We start from the raw sequence: 21,992 nt of genomic DNA, 5'->3' as shown, positions 1-21,992 counted from the left end.
TACTAAAGAGAACTGAATGTTAAAGAACTTGAACTCATCATCCATAACATTTCAGCAAGAATGTGTCACAAAAAAATCCCTCTGCTGAAAACAAACCTCTGCAGAAAGAAAGAGCCTTGCTGAAAGCCAATCAGACATATTTATTATTTGGTGTTGAGATGAGCAAGTAGAAGAGCTATATAAAGACCTTGGCCAATGTACTGAAAATCAAAAGTAAGATGTCTCATGGATATCATGATGAGACACTTGAATCCTAATGTAAGGGAGTACTCTTTAAAAAACGAAAAACAACAAAAGGACTGACAAGGAATTGAATATTATACTATTTATGATAAAGGGGCTAAATCCTTTGCCCCTGTTCCAGCTGAGGCAGCACAAAGCAGCCAGAAACCTTTCTTACCAAGGCAGCTGAGGAGGGTTCCCTTTGACACTGAGGAATCTATGTGTTGTGTCGTAGCTAGTTCCAAGAGGAATGTGTGTGGGAGTATGAGAAATAAATTGTGATACTGTGGAGCCAGTAAGGAAAGGATGCTGTACAAAATGAAAGAGACACTGCAAACAAGGCAGAATAAAATATATATTAAAGCTTTTATTTGTCCTACTGCTCCTTATACGATGTAATGTAATGTCAGACCTAGCACTGGTTTAAAAAAAAATTTATTTCCTCAAAAACAAAAAATGATTTTTTTAAACAAAATTCAAAATAAAGCCAACCAATTTTTTTCATCTCTTCTATTTGGAATTTTTTCATAAAAAATATCAAAAATTTAATTGAAATCAAACTGTTTTGTGAAACAGTTTGATTTCAATTAAATTGCATTTTAAAAAATATAATTTGGGTCCAAAATTGTCAGAATTTTCCTTTAGCTCAAGTATAAGGTCTCTGCTTTTGGAACCAACAGATCTGAATTCTATCTTTATTTACAACCAGTTTAAATACTACTTAGTGAAATCAGTGGGACTACTCATAAAGTGCTATTCAGTATAAGAGTATCACAATCTGGCCCTATAATAATGAACAAGCTCAGATGAAAGACTTTCAGAGCTTTCAAAAAGACCTTGACAAGGTCCTTCACAGGAGGCTGCTAAGGAATCTAGGTAATCTTGAGGTGAAAGGTCTCTATCATGAACAGAATATGGACAGGGAAAACAAATAATTGCACAACATGGCAAAAAGTTAGCAGTGGATGCTCCAAGGTTCCTCATTACGTTTTTCTTTTCCTTGTTTATTTTTTCATTCCTAACATCTTATTTTCTTTCAGCATGTTTATCCACTCTGCCTGAAAGCCAGAAGCAGTGCATCACTTTTAAATCAGTAGGTTGATGGTCCCCACATTTGGTCACTCCCCCCCTTCCCTGATCCGTGCCTCCCTGGGAGCCGCGATCTGGAACCAAGGCCAGGAGCAGGGCTGCAGTTGGGGCCAGGGGCTGTGGCCAGGAGCGGGGCTGCAGCAAGGAGCAGAGCCACGGTCGGGAGCAGGGCCAGGAGCTGGTGGCCGAGGCCGAGGCCAGAGCTGCGACTAGGGGCAGGGCTGGAACAGAGCTGGGAGGACAGAGCAGAACTGGGTGGTGTTCCCTCTCCACCCACCATACGGGCTGGCCCAAGTCATCCCCCCCCCCCATGTTCCTCTGTGCCCTTAGCAGGGGCACACCCCACAGTTTGGGGACCATTGCAGTAGATAGCCTTTGTTGTGATGAACCCACATGGACATACTAAAGAGCTCATACCTTCCGGCCTCTCCTCCTGCCCCAAGGTTTGCAAATGCTCTATCATCCAAACTGATCATCAGCACATCATTCTTTGTTTGTACATTATTTGTGCTCGCCTATCAAAATAAACACCCTTTAAACACTCTTTGTTGTTGTTGTAAGGAATTGTCTAAACAATAAGTGATTTAAAAAACTTCCCTTAGCTCATTTCAACTTTCTTACAATTACTTTTTAAAAATCTTTAAAATGTCATTTTGTGACATACCTCCTAAGTTTCTGCTATCAGATGAAAGGACAGCCCCTCTACTCTTGGTGTCCCAGAGCTCATACCTTATTTACAATAGCTTGTTGGAAAAGTGATCTTGTTAGTTGTCCCATTTACTGTCTAAGGAGACAATGTTCTTGATGTACCTCCAGGAATAGATAACTATCTTTAGTTATTCCTCAAATGTTATCCTTGCTATCCCCATGAGCAATGTCCTAGCCTGTATAATGTTTCTAATTAATTAGCCTAAATGAATATATCCTCCTCTACTGAAATTTATCATCCAGTCCAAAAAGTTCTGTTTTCATTCAATTTTACATTTTTCCATGGGTCTTTTTTTATTAACATAACTATTTAATGTTCACAATAGACGACAAGAATAATACATGGAAGAATATCAATTGGCACAGTCAGGAATATGATTTTAGTAAAATATACTTGAGTGCAGGAAATCACATAAAGGAAGGATAATGCTATAATGGATTTCATAGTGAAGAGCTGGAACAAAGACAAATTCTAGGAATGCTAAAAAGTGGGGGAAATGGAGTAGCAGCGTATTGAAATGTGTTCAGGGACAAATTAATATGAGAGTCAAGACAACATGTCTCACATTATGGGTTCCTTTCCTTTGATGATTCCTGCTGTGTTCTTCTGGGGTGTCTCTGGGGGCCCCGACACCTATAGTGAATGTAAAAATGAGGGAAGTGGAATATCTCTCCCAGCTATGTAAATGTATCTATCTACATCTGCTCCATGAGACACTCTTCCCAGAGGGTGGTTCCTTTCAAAAAATGTGATTCAAAAACACAAAGCATGAGGTGGTGGAGAGAGAAGGTGGAAGAATGAGAGCATCAAGGCTGCTCACAGAACAACACAAAGGTTGGAATTTTCAGAAGGCCTCAGCACCCACACTGGGTGCTCAATTTTCAAAAGAGTTCAGATTCCATTTAAGCACCTAAATAAGTAGACTGGTTTGCAAAATAACTCAGCATACCTTGTGATGGGCTCTTGGAAATCTGGCCGTAAGTGTCACAATGGGAGCTGTGGGAACTGAGCTCTTTTGAAAATCTGGCCTCAATTGTGGGTCCTGAGTCCCTGAAACTCTGGCCTTGATCTTTTCTGAAAAACTGGCCCTTATAGCTAAGGGAGTTGTGCTGACTGGGGTACTATAACTATAGCCATAAATTCAATAGGTTTCAGATTACATAAATAATTACCTTGAGGAACCTTTCTTCTTTTTATCCTTCTTTTTCTTGTTGTCCTTCTCCTTTTTCCCTTTCTCATCGGGTTTTTTTTCCTGTTTGGTCTCATTTTTGCCTCTTCCTTTTCTGCCCCCTTTATTGTCATCTTCTCCATCCTCATTGGGCTCCTGCTGCTTGGATATCTGATTTGCCCTGTTCTTCTTGTTTTTGCAGGATTCCTCATCAGAATCACTGTCCTCATTCCCAGCCTGTTTCCTCTGTGCTCTCCTGTTTCTCTGTCTGCGTTGCCCAGCTGTCCTCGTCTCCTCTTCCTCCTCCGAATCCTTTCTGGCTCTCCCTCTGGCATTTCCTCTTCTGGTTTTGGCAGTTACTTTCTTCTCTTTTTCAGATTCTTCTTCATCTTCACAATCATGATGGGGGGTGGGAGGGACAGACAAAAACAAGAAGTTAATATTGTGTATCAGTACTAGCAATTCTCTCTCATACACACACATACAGAATTTATGTTATCAGTATGATATACTGTAGCTGCACGTGACATAACCAAATGACCTATGATGAAAGATTAAAAAAACTGGGCATGTTTATTCTTGAGAAAAGAAAACTATTGAGTGGGGAATGTGATGCGGTATATGAACTTACACTGGTGAAGTAAGGATTAAGGAGCAGCTCTGGTCCCAGAAAGCCCCGCCCCGCTGCCCCTGTTGGTGTGCTCACAGCGGAGGCTAAGCTCAAAAGGGAACAGTTTAGCTCAGTCTGGGTGGACAGTTGCAGGCTCCTGCCAAGAAGCCACTGAGGCTTCAGGCGGTAAGGCCCAGTTCTCAACGCCAAGCCACCACAAACCTATCAATTGCGGAGATTGGCAACGATGAGTCGTGGCTGTAAGAGGAAGACCCTTTGGAGCATGGACAGCGAGAGCTTCAGAAGGGACCCACAAGCAAACCAGTGCCACCAATAGAGGAACAGAAGCTGGGGTAGGAAGTGGCCCAGGGAGCAGATGTAGGGGGGCCTGCCCCTTAGGTCGCACATTTTTAAATTACTGCTTCATTGGGCCCTGGGGTGGAACCCGGTGGAGCAGGGAGGTCCCAGATTTCCCTAATCCCAGCCATTGACTCTTGCCAATGGGCGACGTGGCCATGACTCTCACCAGGGCAAAGTGGCCACTGACTCTCACTGCTGGGAGACATATCCCAGAGTACCACCAGCGGGTGGTGCTGCTGGGAGCAGACCTGAACCCCCTGTTCCCCAGCACAGGATCTGATAAATTTTCAGATACGTTAAGGGCTGTTATAAAGAGGACATTGATCAATTTTCTCCATGTCCACTGAAGAAGTAATCTGCGTAATCTGCAACACGGAAGATTTAGGTTACATATTTCGAAAAACTTTCTAACTATAAGGAAACCCCTGCTCCCCAGCACAGGATCTGATAAAGCTATGACAGTGATTCCAAAATTTCCCAGGAAATTCTGGAATAGCCTTCCAGGGAAATTTTGGAATCGCTGTCATTGAGATTTTTAAGAACAGATTAGACAAACACTTCTCAAGGAAGTCCTAGGTATACTTGGTCCTGTCTTGATGCAGGGGGTGGACTGGATAACCTCTCAAAGTCCTTCCAGCCCTACATTTCTATGATTCTATCATTACAGCTCACCACACTCCTATACCTCTGACAGGTTAAGATACCAAGTTCATTATATTATCACCAAGTTCATTATATGATAGACTTCCCTGCTGCCTTTCAACCACTGGAGTTATTTTCCAAATATATTAGTTTAAACATGAAATTCAGAGTGTAGTACATGATTACAGTAATTCATGAACTGTGGGATCAGGATGTCTCAAAAGAATGGTAGTAGGCTATAGAGCTCTTCACTTCAGCTGATTAGTTTAAATCCAGCCTGAGTCTCTTCACTAAAAACAGCCAAACCGGAACTGGATTAAGCCTCCATATCTCGTGTCATGCACTGCAACAAGAAACTGTCTGAATGTAGAATTGAAATTGTCCATCACCGATTACCTATTTTGCTGTCGTCATCTTCGCTCTCAGCTGCGCTGCCTTCTTCATTGTCAACTTCAATGCCCACTGTGAAAGAAATCATATTGTGCTGTACATTGAAAGATAAATAGTTATTAAAGACATTTTTAAAAGATATGCTTAGAAGTGACTTGAATGTGTCATATTTGGGCTCTTAATTACGTAAACCCAACATACTGGAACACTGAAGTTTTAGAATATATATTTTAGTGAGTACAACCAGGGAGGTATGAACAACACAGTGGCATGTGGCACTCCTTGTCCCCCTTTCTTTGGCCAGAGCACTGGAGCTGAGAATGGTGGTAATAAAAAGTGAGTTTTTCTTTTTCAAATAGGAAGAAGATGGAGGATGTGAGAGGTAGAAGTTTCATGGAGAGATGAGGTAACCAGCAGCAACCTCCTGTCTGGGAGAAAGCAAAAAGAAAATGAAAAAAGTGCTGCCACCCTGGGCAATTCTCAAACTTCCTTTAAAAATGTGCAAGACTAGCAGTGACTAGCGCTCTGTAATCTTCTAAGATCACCTGCAAGCTTTAACAAAGAGCCATTTCCTGGTAAAACTGAGTGAAGGGGGAATGAGATTTAGGAGTAGCAGCACAGCTGATGGGTAGAGGGTTCCAGAAGAGGGGAGAGGAGTTTCTTTTGAAGCTTCAGATTTAGAATTCAAAACTCTAAGCAAAGTGGCAAGAAATGATTTTGTTCTTTCTTGGACAGGGAATTGTCCTACCTCATAGCCCTCAAGAGATGAGATAGAGAGTGGAGACTCCAGGGAGAGGACCCCATATACTAGCCACCTTCAGCTCCCAGGACAACAATACTGAGGTTGGAGTGGGCTCCCTGGTCCTAAGTGGAGGGACATGGCTGCGGTGTTACTGTCTGAGGGAGTCCAGTAATGCAGTGAGGGAGGAAGCTGATGGTTGGCTTAATGAGAGAGGGGCACTTATGGGCCCTAGTTGTAATGAATAGAGGAGGTTGGCTGAGTTGCTCTGTTTACTGAGATGTGATTGGAGGGTGTAGATCTATGGTTCTGCAAATGTTATCAAGCCTATTACCTAAATGTTTACGGAACTGGGTTTACTATTCCTGGAGAGATCTAGAACACACAAAGCTACCTTCATTTTATGGGAGTTGTCATTCTAGTCAAATTATTCACACCACTCTAATATTGATTACTAATGAGTAGAGCAGGAGATATCCTGTACCTGCTAGCCACAAGTAACCAGGAGTATATCCCAAATAATCTATCTGGAGCACTTTGAACTGGTGGTGGTGGTAGGGAACACTATGTATTTAATTCCAAAGAAGTTCAGCTGAAGAAAAGAGCTATTTGGTGACCTGGTGTTGACCTGGTGTTGGCCAACTGGTGTCAACCAGTGATGTTCCCTCAGAAAGATTTCTACTGGTGTAAGAGGAGAAAGTTGCAGCCAGCTCCCTGAAAAGTTCTCAATGTGTCTCTGTCTGGGTCTGGAGGCCCAGAAGCATGAGGGAGAGGGCTTGAGGTATGCCGATGGAATGTGTAAGTTGATATGTGGTGGGAAAGAATTAAGGAGGAAATTAAGAAATATTGTCCCTTAATATAACTATGCAGTTGTTGTTCAATTTCTATATATCCTATATTTTCAGACATGTGCTACCTAACTTTCTCCCTATAAAGTCAGGACAGTAAGCCTATAGTAAGTTGTACAACTCAATTTTTCTAAAACAACTTTTCAGTCAAGAGGAAACTAAAATTATCATTATTATTCACTTCCTTGTGTGCCTTTTCACTTTTCCTCACTCTTGTAGTGGCTCCCCTTCCCCCACCAGTTTCTGTCATGGACTCCTATTAAGCAGCTTGTGACCTCTTAAACAATGATGTAGAAGTTAATTTATCCAGTGAAAACTGTAACCAAACAATCAGGCATTGCTGCTTAGCTTTGCTGAGATAGGAGATTATAAATCAAAAAATGGTAAAATATGTAAAGCTGTAAACAAGAAACAACAAAGAGTCTTGTTTCTGTCCATGTATTAACATGGAAAGGGTTATTATCCAGTATTTGACAGGCATATTAAAACAGGGATGTATGCACAAAATTTAAATTCCCTCCACAAAACATCTTTGTAATAGTATTTTCTGTCATTTGCACAACATCTGCATAATAATTTTTTAAGATTATGCAAAAATTTAATCATGCAATATCATCAGTGGGATATGAAAATAAGTGCTCTTTTGTTCAGCCTGGACATATGCCTTCTGTTGCTGGCAGTAACTGGATCTACATTTGACAAAGATCATTACATCGTTATTGAGAGCTTGCAATGACGAAGACAGACATCTCTAAAAAGATATGTTGCATGCAACGGTAGCTCATGGTCTTTTATTTGCAACTAATTCCTTTACTGAGCTCCTCCAGCCAAAGAGAAATTCCCAAGGAAGCATTATAATGATATAGGATTGGCCCTACTGCAGATTCTGATGAGTGCAGACAATAAGCAAACAGCTGAGGGGTTAGAATATATTCTGAATCATGCGCTGGAGCTAACAGTATATCATGCAGAAATTAACATTATATCTGGTAGAAATAAAAACAATGCACTATGCAGCATAGCAACTTAAATGCAATAGAAAGTAATTTATTGAATTTAATTAAATATAGTGGCATAAGCTAATAAATGTGCTAAACTGAATCCAGCATATCGGACAAGATAATATGTTGCACTAAATAATAGGATCACTCATCATTCTGACTGGGGAGGGGAAGGAGGAGGTAGACCATTGTCTTCCAAATAATAGAAAGTCAATGTGTTTACATGCTTGATTATCTATGCGACCAACAGTGAAAATGCTAAATAATAGAGATTTTAAACAACAAACAGAGAAAAAAACATAAAAACAAATGAAGTGGATATTACTGTGGAAAGGAGGTGAGAAAAAGCCTTGTATTAGCCTGGAAGTGCAAAGAGAGGATTAGAGGGGATCGCGCAACTGCTAGAGTAGTGAGTTCATAGTGCAGACCCTGCACAATCTTGGATTTTTTTGCAAAAGCTGACAATTTATAGCATTAGATTGAAAGGTAGTTGCTGCCTCCATGACCGCATTCTTCTGCAAAAACAGACCTTGCAAACCTGTTAAATCCATTTGTCCTAAAGATACCCTCTAAAACAGAACAAATTTACTGTGCAACAGAAATCATTGTGGCAACATTTAAGTGACAAATTATCACAAGTTCCTTTTATATTTTCTGGAATTACACATTATTGTGCTTCATTCCAAACACTCTGGCCTTCTCTGCACTAGATAAGAACATAAGAATGGCCACAACGAGTCAGACAAATGGTCCATCTAACCCAGTATCCTGTCTTCTGACAGTGGCCAGTGCCAGATGCTTCTGAGGGAATGAACAGAACGGGGCAATTATTGAATGATCTATCCCTAGTCAATCCAGTCCCAGCTTCTGGAACTCAGAGGATTAGGGACACCCAGAGCATGGGGTTCATCTGCCCTTCACAACATCCCCTGGCAACGAGTTCCATAGGTGTACTTGGACTTTCAGAAAGCCTTTGACAGGGACCCTCACCAAAGGCTCTTAAGCAAAATAAGTAGTCTTGGGATAAGAGAGAAGAATTTCCACATCGTGAAACATTCTGGGAGTTAAAGGATATCAGACTTGTTTGTTAATACCCCAGAATTCTCAGGTGCAGTCAGTGTCACCAACAACATGAGCACCAGCATAGACCGTATCCTGGAGCAGAAGTGACCATTCTTGACACTGCTTCCCCTGATTAGTTGCATTGCTGCTGAAGGTTGGAAAGCATTACAGGCAGAATTCAGGAACAGATAAGAGCTCCTGAGAATTCAGTTAATGGGCACAGTGCTTATAACTCCCCTTAGCACAACGTCCCAGGATCAGCTGTAAGATAATCTACTGGTGCAGCAGGCAGGCATTGAACACCTTGCCTTCTTTCAATCCATGAATGTTTCCTGAGTGGATTCTGGATGAGGCCTCTATTTTATGTTGGGATGATAGCTGGATGGGGTGATGGTGAGTGGTTGATAAATTTCCAAATGAAGATGGATGCCTATTACTAGCTCTTTGAAGAAACACCTCAGTACTATTGATGGTATTGGTATTGTTAGTTCTGGGATTCTTCTTCCCTCAAGGACAAACAAATGAAAAAGGCAATAAGGCACAATGACATCAAATAGAACACACAGTGTGTCTATTATTATTAATCATAATTATTATAGTAGCACCTAGAGGCCTCAGACAGGCTAGGTACCCATTGTCTCAGGCACTGTATATACATAGAGTAAATGACAGTATCTGTCCTAAAAAGCTTAGTCTGAAGACAGTTAGTTATGTCAATGTCCTTTCATCTTGTGATAGTTCATCTTCATTTCAGTCATACTCCTCTGTCAGCTGGCCCTTGGACTCCAGGACACTCTCCTCCTGATTCTTGGCAATTTTCATCAACCCCACCCTTACCCCACGCAAGCGCCAACAACCTGGAATGATTGCCTGGATGGAGACAGGATCTGCATAGAAGGGCCCAAGATGGAGGTGCCAGTGACTCAAGCAGCCCTGACAATGCTCTTTTATTATATTGGTCCTACAGCCTCTTGATGTTGTCTCAGCACTGGTTAGCACTACACCCAATTCCCAATTCGCCAAACTCTGTGACACCTTGCTGGAGACCTGCCGCTTGTGGATCAGGTAGGTGAGCTCCACCTGGAACACCTCATCATTCCATATCCCATGCTGGGCTCTCATATTGGTCTCAGGCCAGTTTTCAGCTCTAGCAGAAGTTTTCCCAGAGCAGGCATGGTAGGAAGCAAAAACAAGAGTTCATCTATCTCACAGAAATAGATGCTAGAAAAAGCAAAAACCCCCTCTTCCCCAGCTTTCCATCCAACTGATATAATTGATGCTTGCAAAATGCTTGGGCAGCAGTTGTATGTGTGTTGTGCAGTTGTTACCAGCTTAAGCCACTTTTATTGCAATGCTTTTACACCAAGTAGATGTGACCTAAACTGCTCTGCCTGATGAATGTGAAGCTGATGAAACTTGTTAGACCTGTTTTGGGAAACCATATTTTTAACTAAACGTTTTTTTTTTCCCATAAATGTTACGCAGAAAGTAACAAACGTGCTAAAGTATAAATAAGACAGGAATAAGCAGAAAGGAAAAAGAACTTCACAAGGATAAAAACGCTGGTCCATGCAAATATCGCTAGTAATTTTAAAAAGCGGGGGGACAGGATATATTGCATCAAAAATTCTAGAGCGGCCTGGACATGTTACATTTCTTATCTTTATTTCTTACCTACAGAGCTCACAGTGCGGTCTGGTACAAAGCGTTATTTATTCGGGTGGTGCTATTGGATTGTAACTCAGTACTGTATGTTGCTGAGCGGAGAGTATCAACTTCTGCAGTTCAATGATAATTGAAAGTATCAGGAGAGGAGCTGCAGCCAAAGAGCACCAGACTCTGGGACATGTGCCTTTCATGGTAATCAGTGTCAGCAACATTCGTACCAGTGCCAATTTTTAAAATACTTATGAGACTGCTGACCTGACATGGTGGACAATGCATATGAAGCAAAGTCACATGACCCACAGTAATTCCCTGTGGCTGAATGCAAAGCATTACTGTATGAGTAATACTAGGTCCAGGGTGTAGGCCTGGCAAGTGGCACTTGTTAATGAGTGCCAAAACTTTCTCTGCTCCACAGGAGCATGCACACATTACAGGATGTGTTCAGGTTCACTTGAAAGGCCAGTGAGATTTTTGACACACCTAACCTAAGTTTGGACTTTATAAAAAAGCAAGAAACCTGAAGTGTTTCTAGTGGCTTCCTTGCAAACATTTCACATAGCTCTACACTTTATTGACATTAAAAAAGCTGTGTCATAAAAATGATCATGAAACTAGCAAATATTGTACATGTTAAAGAAATAGATCCCTTCTCAGCTGCTGGAGTGACGAAGACCACATGAGTAAAAAAAACAAATAATTTTAAGATCTTTGCTGTATTAATAATTGACTTTTTGGTTTTGTTTGTTGGTTTTGTCACATATCTAAAAGACCAACATTATTGGTAGTTTGGACATTTGACAGATAGGCGCAATAAATTGTTAGAAATGTACTTAGCATTATTACCAGGAAGCTACTTCAGATCATTAACTCAGTAATAGTTTTCCAAGAGGAAAAGAAGGGGCTAAGCAGCCCACAATTCAATGCTACAATTATTCATGGCAAAACCTGTCTTGCTGAATTATTAGAGGAGCATTTCATCCATATACAAATTACATTTCATGGTGACACTAAATCTAAATGCTGTTTAGCACTAAACTTCAATGCACTTCTATATGACACAGCAATGGCAGAGAAGTATTCCTCAGACACTTTACTATTACCCTGCATCAAAACTGAAGGTTTCATGATACACTGGTTTTCTGAAGTGGTTATTTATAATCTTTGATGCAAGACCATAAACATCAGTATGTGGGATGCTTTTAGCTGAATAACTGTCACTTGTTTCCAGCTTTTTCAAATTGGCCTACACGTGATCAGACTTGTGAACAGCTCCAAGAAGCAGAGCAGAGCTAGGGAGCAACATTTAGAATGACTCAGTGTTAATGAGAAGGTTTGAAGAGGATCTCAAACATCTTGGGGTATGTGTTCACTGCAGTTATCTTGGGTGACCAGCACCAGGATCTGAGCACCCAGGTTAGCCTAGCCCAGTGTGCGCAGCCACACTGCAAAACTCTGCGTGAATTACTGGTGCTGCACCTGGATGTGTCACTAGGACTTCAGGATATGCCTCCTGTGATTCTTTGTGCGGTGGTAAGCTGAATCACTCTGATTCTTTCCCAGTGAATTGTGAGAGAACTTCTCTGTCCTTCTGAGTTCATGGAGGGAGTCATGGGAAGGCACTAAAGGACTATCACCACTCAAATGATTTAGCCTTCATCCTCAATGCAAAGTGATCAGGTTACGAACCAAAGACTCACTCAAGTTTTAGCCTATAGCCCCAGTCAGGTGAGCTAGCTTGGGTTGAAAGCTCCGCCAAACTCGGGTGAGAGGGATTTGTGTGTACCTGGGACACAGGATTGGGGCAACACCCAAGTCAGAGTTAATGCTGCAGTGAAGCCTGGCCCGTAGATGCCAATAGACTGCTCAGAGGGAAACCTGGAATTTTCTCACTTTGGTGGCCACAAGTGGAGCACTCCATGAGAAAAAGAGACAGATTGTGTGTGGGCCTTCACTGGCCATTCAGTGGCCTTGTTCACTCAGGTCACTCTGCCCTCATAAACCTGAGATTTAGAACTGTAGGTACTGATAAATTCCTACCTCATCCTCCTGCCATTGACCTTTGCACTTGATGATACGCCTTGCTGAAATGGGAGGAGTGGAGGGAAGCATTCATATTTAATTTTTGTTTTCTAGCTCATTCTATATTTTCTTACTGACAAACTTTCCTTGAGGTCTTATTCTGATAACACGATGCAGCATGCAAATGTTCCTCAGAACTAACCCATAAAATATGGTCCAGTTGTGTAACACTGCTGGCTGGCAATTGTTCAACAGTTGCCTGTCTTCCACCCTGGAGGAGGTTGCATTTCAGTAATAGGCAAAGTGGTTTGTATGTAGTTTGGAAAGTACTGTAAGATTCTTCAGGATAAAGGGTGACATAAAAAATGAATAATACGACTTTTTATTATTTAATCATTAAGACAATATACTGGAGCACAGACAGACTTTCAAGCAATTACCTGGAGTCAAACGCCCAGCATACCTGTGACAGGCTCCGCTGAAGGGAATGAGCCAACCCTGCTCCACCTGAGGGTAGTGAATTGCCTATGTAGCTGGAAGGCAGTTAATTAAGGAGCCAAATAAAAGGCTTAGGAGATCTCAGCTGAAAAAAGCTTCTGAGGAGAAAAGAAGCTCCAGAGGAGAGGAGCACCTATGGACCGTGAATTAGGCAACAGCTATCCAGACAGGGAAAGCCTGAGAGAGAACTTGAACAAGCTGGCAAAGAATGCAGCGCTATCTGGGCTGTGGAGAATCCTGAGGCCTTACAACATAAGAAGCTGCTTCTGGAACTTAGAGAATTTTGCTTTGGGATTTTTAAGTTTTATCTGGGCTCTGAGGTAAGAACCCTGGTGCAAGTGTTCCTTTCAGAAGGCTTTATTAAAGGGAGATGTACTGCTGCAGAGTTTTTGGCTTCTCCTTTGCCAGGCTGTTTTAGTGACCTCGTTGTTACCCCATTAAGGGATGGAAACTGAGGCAAGCCACAGCAGAGCCTCACTCCTCAATGAGGGAGCAGTCAGGAGGCAACAGTATCTCTTCTACATCTGGACCTGGTAAGTAGATCTGATAATGTAGGTGGGTCTCTTTCACTAGAAACTAGTGAAATTCTCTCTCCAATGCCAAAAAGATAGTTATCTATACCTCAGAAGATCTACATCCAGTTGCTTAAAAAAAATCTGAAATTCCCTTCACATTCTTCTCTGAACCTTGAATAGTAGACTAATGTCCAAAATAAGTAGTCCCAGACATCCTAAATTCCTCACCACGCCTCCATCCACTCACAATTCTCCCTGAAACCAAACCCTGGGGAAACCACTAGACCTTGAAGATGACCTGAAGGGGCCAAGTTAAGCTGAGCTCAATTATCCCTCCCCTAGGATGCTCTGCTAGCATCCCCATCTCATTTAACCAGGGGACTGTCAGTGGAAGCATCCCATCTGCCATAGTGTAGCACATGGGGAGAGACAAAGGCCTTCAAGTAGCCAAGAATCAATCTACAGAAATCAAGACATTCATTGTTGTTTTAAGTAAACATCTCACTTTTACTCAATTATAGATCTATACTGCAAATTTAATGCGCATTGAGAAGTTCAAGTTTTCTTTACCATTTTAGTATATTCTCAGATTTTGCTTGTCAGCTGTTTGATGTGACCTTGTATGTGAAGCTGATCAGATTACTTCAAAACTCTAGAAGGCTGATACAGGAACTCTGCAACCCCCACTTGCCTTCACTGTCCTTTTTTTCTTTTTCCAGGCTACATTTCAAATGTGCTAAGGGGAGCTAGTTAAATAGACATGTTTATACATGTCCAAAATGTCATCACTACATAAATTTAATGAGGTTCAGTTTTCAATGACTAGGCTCAGATAACTAAAGGAAGATTTTCTTTCTTCCCTTCCCTTCCTCCCCCAATATATACCTTCTCGACTGCCTAGTTGTCAGTCATGTGCCTCATTATTATCCATTCCCTACACCAGGCTTTCACTGAAGAGGATGTTTTGCCCAACAATGTGCAACCTTCTCAACATCTGAAAGTTATAAACAGGGAGATGTAGGAAGTAAATGAAGGACACATTCTTTCAACTCTGTTCAGCTCTGCAGGGTGGCAATAGGTTTCTGTTGGTAGAATGGAAAAGTGGTAAATGTTTTGTTAAAACAATAGGAACTGTTCTGATTAAATCAGGAGGGTTGGCATCCTGTCATGCACTTGTATGGTATCCTACAATCTGGCTGGCTGCTTCCAACTTCCTACTAGTCTGTACTTGTCCATCACAGGCTTCATTTGTTGCTTCTTTAAGTTTAGGGCAAGACTTAGAACTCCTTTTTCAGGCAAAGCTCCCTTTCAGTTCAAGGGTGGATAAGCCTATTGCAGGGCTGCAGAATCAGGCCCGTATTATTCCCCCTTGCCATTAAAACCCATAGAAGCAGGCGGAGGAGGGGAGGAAAATTCAATGAAGAACGCTTCCGAGTTCCTCCCTCCCCCATATTGTTCTGTCATGGGAGGCACAGGATTTGCCCTTCCCCAAGCCCTGTGGACCTACCAGAAGCCTTATGGCTCCTGGGCCTGCTTTACAATGAAACATTCTGCACAGCATCACCAATACCAAGATTGTGCTCAGCCCGGTCATTCGACATGCCATACGGACTTTGTTTAGAGCACATGCAGGGGAGTTAGGAGATTAAAATCTGTTTATATATGTGGAGTATAAGTCAGTGCCCTGCCAACAAGGGTTTTGGTTCAGACGACTGCTGCTGAATTTGGGACAAGTTCAGATCCGCATGTGAGTTTTGCCTGTCCAACCCATCTCTCCTGAGCAGACAGGTAGGCGGAAGGATGGTGTGACAGCCCTGCTTGCATCATGCTCATAAATACCTGGAAGAGAAAACCACTCATGGCTCAGTTGTGTTTTTTAATTAGGCCTCTACCTGAGAATCTAGTGTTTTGCTGCAAAACACCTGGTGCCATGTGGAGAGCAGGGTGCAAGCTTATAAATTTTTCTTGATCAAGTCAGGAAAAAAGAGTTAAAACAAAAATAGAGGGACCAGCCAGTGTTGTTCAGCATAGCTCCATTGTAGCCCTTGACTTCAGTGGAGCTATGCTGGCTTATACCAGTGGAAGAGCTGGCCTATAGTGCTTTACAATAGGTAGAAGTTGGGGTCTTTGAAGCCTGCAGAGCCCCTTAAATGACGCACATAAGACCAGAACTAGAACAGGTTACATCTGTATCACTTCCTATTTGTGTTAACACTTTGTCAATTAAGCAGATTGATCTAGGGCCATTTCCCATTCTTATTGCAATCTTTGTCCTAAGAATGTAGGATCAAAATATTAATGCCCAGTATTGTCTATGAAAATCAATAAATTGTATGTTTCTGACCTTTACAGTTTCCAAAGTGTGACTTGCTCATCTTATTCCCATTCTCTCATTTATAGCATTGGTAATGAGAATAACAGGTGGTACTGCTAGCTACTGAAAAGAAAGATTCTGTACAAGTTCCAAGTCTAGTGTACATAAAACAGACCTGGTCCCTATCCTACCCCCAATGCCTCACTATTATCAGGGTCATCTCAATCCACTTCCAGGCCCCACAAAGAGCACTCTGGATCAGTCAGATGCATGGGCTGGCCAGGACTGAGGGGAGGGGCTTCACTGATCCTCTAGAGATCAGGAAAGATAGGTTGTATGACCCTGGGTTACATTACCTTTCCACTGGGGCCCCTCCATTATGGAGATGCACTCGTGTTGAGTATTCCCTTAAGTAATCCCACTGGGTGACACTTCCCAGGGCTGTGAGGCAACCCACTACCAAATGCCTTTGGTGTGAGAGACCCTTATTTCTGCCTGCCATGAGTCAGCTGCCTGACTCCACCAGCCACGGCCAACACAAAGTCTAGGTCTACACAAGCCCCGCTTTCTCTCTCTACAGGTTACTGATGGGCACACCCCAACTCCGAGCATCTCCCTGAAGTATCCAGCTTCTGTTCCGCTGGAGGCCTGCAGTAGTCACTGTTGCTGTCCTGCCAAAGAAGCCATACACGCCCACTTACCAATTACAGCTCACATCACTGCTCTGCTTGACACACAGCACTGAGAAATGTTTATAGTGAAAACAAGGAAAAGCTTAACAAAGTGTAGTAATTCAAGTGATAGCAAATAGAAGTACTGGAAACAAATGGTTACATATAAAATCAGAACATGCATTCTAGAACTTAGACTTACTTAACTAGATCCTTTCATATCTTATAAAGCAATCACCCAAGTCCTACCAGTGTTTTACAGTCAGGCTTCGCTGTGACCTCCATTGATAAGATACATGCTATTCTTAACTTGCTTCCTCAGTGAAGGATCCAGGGTGTACCTCTGCAACCCCACTTACACCCTCAACATCCCATTGTCTATATTCATAGCCAAAATCCCCTTCTGTTTATTTCTTCCTATAAACTTCCTCTCTTGAAAACATTTTCAATCTCTTGATTAACTTTTGGCTCAGTATGCGCAGATGACCAGACAGAGAGAGAAGCATCTGTTACCTCCTGCTTGAAAGGAACCTGGCTGAAACATGTCACCTCCTGGTGACATGCCTGAATTTAAGAATATAATTTTCAGTATTGATACATAAATTCTTAAATATTATACATCACTGTAAAATATATGGATGGATGATGACGAGCAGGTTACTGGCTCTCACATGCCACCCTCTAGTGAATTATTAAGGGTGGCCTCACATGCCACCCTCTAGTGAATTATTAAACATGTATCTGACCCAGAGAATCCCTGTTAAACTATCTGCACCCCCTTTTCTCCTTTGCCAGTTGGCACCAAGAGGTTCCTGGGCCACAATTGGTAGCATGGCAGAATTGAGCCCTCTGTGGCTTAGTGGGGGCCATACACCAAATCAGTCACAAAGCTGGAAATAGAAGATGTGAGTCCTGACTCCCATGCCCCTGCTTGATCCACCAGACCATGTTCAGGAGACCACCATTTTCTGTACTTCTTACTGATTGATTATTTCACATCATGCAACATGACAGCAAATTACTGTGTTGCACTATCCTTAACATGCCCCAGGAACAATGCATCTGCCAAACATTTGAGAAAATGCTACACTTTTCTAAATTGTATGGATGTGATATCATGGATTACAGACATGTCTGAAGCATTGTTGCTCGTGGAAAGAGGTGGGTCAGGTGTCTTATACCTAGCTTTGAAAGGGTTAGATTTTATCGGTAGGTGTTGGTAAACTTCTATTTCACCATACACATACAAACCAATGAAAAAATATTTCTATTGATGATGATAGAAATTTACAGATATGCAAAATAAGAAAAACACTGCTTGGGAACTTATTAGAGTAAGTGATCTAGACTAGTGAATTAGGCTTATGGGCTAGTGAATTAATAGTAAAAACAGGCATGATTTGTTGAGTTAAGGATTTTTTGACATGTGATGTTGACAATTTGTGGTTTAAAGCTTTAACTTCTTGAATCTCAACATCTGCTGTCACTAAATAGTTGTCTGACACCCCACCATAATTTCCTGCAACTTTGAACATTTAAATAGCTAAAAATAAAAAAAACTTTAAAATAATGAATATATCCATCAACATTATAAAAATAATATTGAATTTTGCTAAATCTACTTATACCAAATTGTTTCTGACAGAGTTAATTCAGACTGATAAAGTACCATGACTGATACTATCAAACAGATTGTTACCAAATTTGGTCCAGCAATAAAATTAGAGATGAGCCTGAAACCAAAGCACCAGAATCAAACACCCCCAACCCTGGAGGGAGTATGAAATCCAACCATGGATCATTTCTCAGAGGGTTCCTAGATATTTATAATAAGATGAACTGAAGCTCTGGAACTAAACACAACCTAACTTTGGGTATTTGAAATCCAGATCCAGACCTGAAATTAGCAGCATGAGCCCATCTCTAAATAGAGTCAAGATAATTTCGCTATGACAAATGGATTTTCATATAAATTGTGAAGTGAACATTATATGTTACTAATAAAATCTGACATAAAATCTACCTAAAGTTTAATTATGATCCTATTATCCAATGCAGAAAAGATATAACACCATTCTTGTTCATCTCAGGAATGCTAATTCTGGTAAGAATCACTCTTTTTGATGGATGCTAACATAACTGAATTATTAGTCTGATATCTAGACCCAAAGGGCAAATGCTAGCTGGATTAAAATTTAGCACAGTACCCATTTTCTACAAATATGGGTAAATGCTGTAGTCCGTTTTTGTCCGAGTAAGAAATTATTAAAGATTAACAAACACCCACAGAAGTCAGTAAGAATTCCGGCTGAGTAAAGACTGAGTGAGGACATCAGAATTTGTCCCATACTAAGATTAGATTTCACTGATACATAACAACTTAGAGTCCACACAAGCACTCATTATTTGAAAATTATATCAATCAATAAAAGAGAAAAAAGACTGAAAAAAATTATGTGATGGTATTTGGAGAGGAGGGAAAGGATGTCAGAATATAACTCCAAGTTACTCCTTTTAGAGCCCTATCCTGCAAAGCACTGAGCAGTTCTTGGAGCTGCTGGTTATAAAAGTAGAATTTACTGCATTATTCCTGAATAACATGAGTTTGCTAAAAATTTGTTTTGTGGTATCAGCCATGATACTTAATGAGACTTGATGAATTCCTGTTAAAAGCAATTTGATATAAGATGCCTGACCCTTCCAGAAGCAAAATCAGATATTTCATGCCCACTACATTTAGAAAAGTGCAGCATTGCCCATGAGAGAAGAGTGCATGCCACACCTTCAAAAGCTGCTCAACACTTTGCAGGATCTAATCCTTAGATAATACAGTCCTAGAAAAACCATTTCTAATATCCAACACAGTGTCAACATGGAAATACTACTAAAGGCTTTTATTATTAATAATGTATATTACATTTAATATTAAATACTGAAGCAACTGGGATTTTTGCCTGAGTATGAACTGCAAGAGGCACCGAAAATTCTTTGTTTTCTTCTGCTGCCCCATCCGTTGATAGAATTGTGGGTCAAGCAATGGTGGTCGTTGCATTGTTTTGATTTATGAGCTAATGGAAAAACTAAATTGATTTCTTATAAGAAGCAAATTAAAAGCAAAGGTGCTTTCAAGTAAAATAAATTTCTAAACAGATAATGAATTACACTTTGAAGGTAAAGTTCTACCAGGAAGAATAAGGGAGAAATAGTTTTAAGCAATCCTGCAGAATGTTGAGCTGCATACAGTAAGTGAATACATGTATAATTATATTTGTAATTACCAGCACTCTCAACGGTGGTTGGCTTTTCATGTCTAGGCATCGTGACTGTATTTCACAGGGCTGTTCTAGCTGCTGCCTGTACAGGAGATTGCTTGAAGGATAAGTAGTTCAAGACAAAGTATCTAGCACATCAACCGAGTTTTGCCTGTCAGCGAAAAGGAGGCGCTGCTGCAGTTTCATGGACTGAAATATAAGAAGGTACTAATTTCCCAAGTGATTAACTTTTCATGAATGTTTAGTTTACCATTTAGGGTTGGAGTACTGGGGTCAAAAGGAAGGGAGAGCTTGTTTGCGCTTTTTTTTTTTTTTTAATTTGAAAAGGAACAAAAATTCTTTTGGAATATACACTCCTACAGAAGCTAGCGCAGTTGTTTAAATGATTAAGTGCTTTGCTAAATCAGGACCTCATGCTTTGGCTACACAGGAAAGTTTTGCCAATATAGTTATAACCCCCCAGCCCACCCCCGTGAATGTTCTTATTCTGGTACAGAGTGACTTTTTGGGTCCATGTTAAACCTCTTCCTAAGCAATATAACCTAAACCCCCCAAAAAGTATTCTTATACCAGAATAAGAGTGTCTACGTTGCGGGAGGGGAGAGCTTATCCTGGTATATTGGTTTAAATTCATAGCTTAGTTTATATTGAAAAAGCTTTCCCGTGTAGACATGGAATATAACTAAGTAGCCTGATTTTCAGTGGTGCTGGAACTAAGAGTGCTGGAGGTGCTGCCACACCCCTTGGCTTGAAGTAGTAATAACAAATACCAAATATATGGTTTCCATGGTTTCTATCATCAGCACCCCCACTATAAAAATTGTTCCAGCACCCCTGTTGATTTCTCAAAGATGTTGAGCATCCATGAGCTCCTAAATACATCTGAAAATTAGGCCACAGATTTAGATCCCTGAATATGGGTCTTAGGATCCTCTTTGAAAATCTTGGCTTCTACATTTAATAAGTAAGTACTTTTTTAAATTTTCATTACCCTCCAAACATTGATTGACAAAGCATTAGAAAAAAAGAAGCAAAAAGAATCTCACCCAATATAAGTGTCCAAAGGCTAGGATAAGAGTAGCAGAGTTCACCTTTGAAATATATTTGATGCTGTTTTTAATACAATCTTTGAGTGCCTGGAAATGAATAGTTAAGGGAACTATACGTTTACCACTGCCCTACTATTGTTTAACATTTAGAGTGCATTAGCACCTAAAGTCTTCAGCCAGGTTGGATCCCATTGTGTTAGTCATTGTACAAAGATATAAGAAATGACGACAGTTTCTGCCCCAAAGCATTTAAAATCTAAATCGTTCTTCATTCATGCTCACCCTGCCTTAATTTTGTCCCTAACATTTGCAAAAATATATACATAGCTCAAAATAAGAAATTACTGGGCAATTGCTGGAAACTGATTCCTTGCACAGGAAACAGGATTTTATAAAATCCTAGCAAGCTGTTGTTTTGACTTTTGCAATTATTTTTGCAAATTGCAGGGGCAAAGTTACATTTGGGTGGGTGGAGTAAACCAGGTGACTTGATAGTGAATGATGGAGGGTTATATGGCAGTGGAAACTGGCTGGATCCCTTCCCAGTTCATTTCCCTTGCCTGTCTATTGTCTTAAGGTTGTGTGTTGATTTGGGGTTTTCATTTTATTTGGTTTCTGGAAGTTGTGGAATTTTTCAAAAGAGACTAACATTTGATGTGCGTTGTTTGGACTCCACTGCAACACAATTTACTAACAAAATATGTAAAGATGTTCAGTTTTAATTCCACCCAGACCATTAATCTGCAGCAATACAAATGCTCCCAGTCAAAAAGATTAATTCTGCATTTATAACCATAAGAATTCTCTCTTTATGACAGTCTTACACCACTCCTGAAAATTTGTCTATAAAATTAGTTTCTTGAACTATTTTCACTTAACTTGTTGCAATTTAAAATTCATTACAGGGAAAACATAGCTTCTTATGATTTTTTTAATGTGATTAGGAAAAGATTTACAGTGAAATTTCCCATCTATCTACATTTCATATCATGGAAAATTATCTGAGATGAGCCTGGGAAACGTTTGTAGTTCAGAAAGAAATACAGGGATAGATTCTGATCCAAGCTACCCAGTGTAAATCCAGAATAATTCCATGTCCAACCACCCTAATTTTTAAAAAACTGTAGAGGGAATAACAGTACAAAG

At 40.7% G+C, this 21,992-nt stretch overlaps 1 protein-coding gene across 1 annotated transcript in view; it reads right to left on the bottom strand.

The window, feature by feature from the left end:
• TMC1 (transmembrane channel like 1) overlaps positions 1–19,890 on the bottom strand; it is a 79,304-nt gene extending 59,414 nt beyond the window's left edge. The window contains exons 1-3 of the mRNA XM_034774931.1: positions 19,804–19,890; positions 5,197–5,262; positions 3,193–3,577 (exon numbers count right to left, since the gene is read on the bottom strand). Coding sequence (XP_034630822.1) covers positions 3,193–3,577; positions 5,197–5,262; positions 19,804–19,843 — 491 coding nt within the window. The 5' untranslated portion in view covers positions 19,844–19,890. The remainder of the gene's footprint in view (positions 1–3,192; positions 3,578–5,196; positions 5,263–19,803) is intronic.
• Positions 19,891–21,992: the final 2,102 nt, after the last annotated feature.

Source organism: Trachemys scripta, chromosome 6 (assembly GCF_013100865.1).
Source record: "Trachemys scripta elegans isolate TJP31775 chromosome 6, CAS_Tse_1.0, whole genome shotgun sequence".
NCBI classification, from domain to species: Eukaryota; Metazoa; Chordata; order Testudines; family Emydidae; genus Trachemys; species Trachemys scripta.
This window is presented reverse-complemented; position numbering and strand designations above follow the sequence as displayed.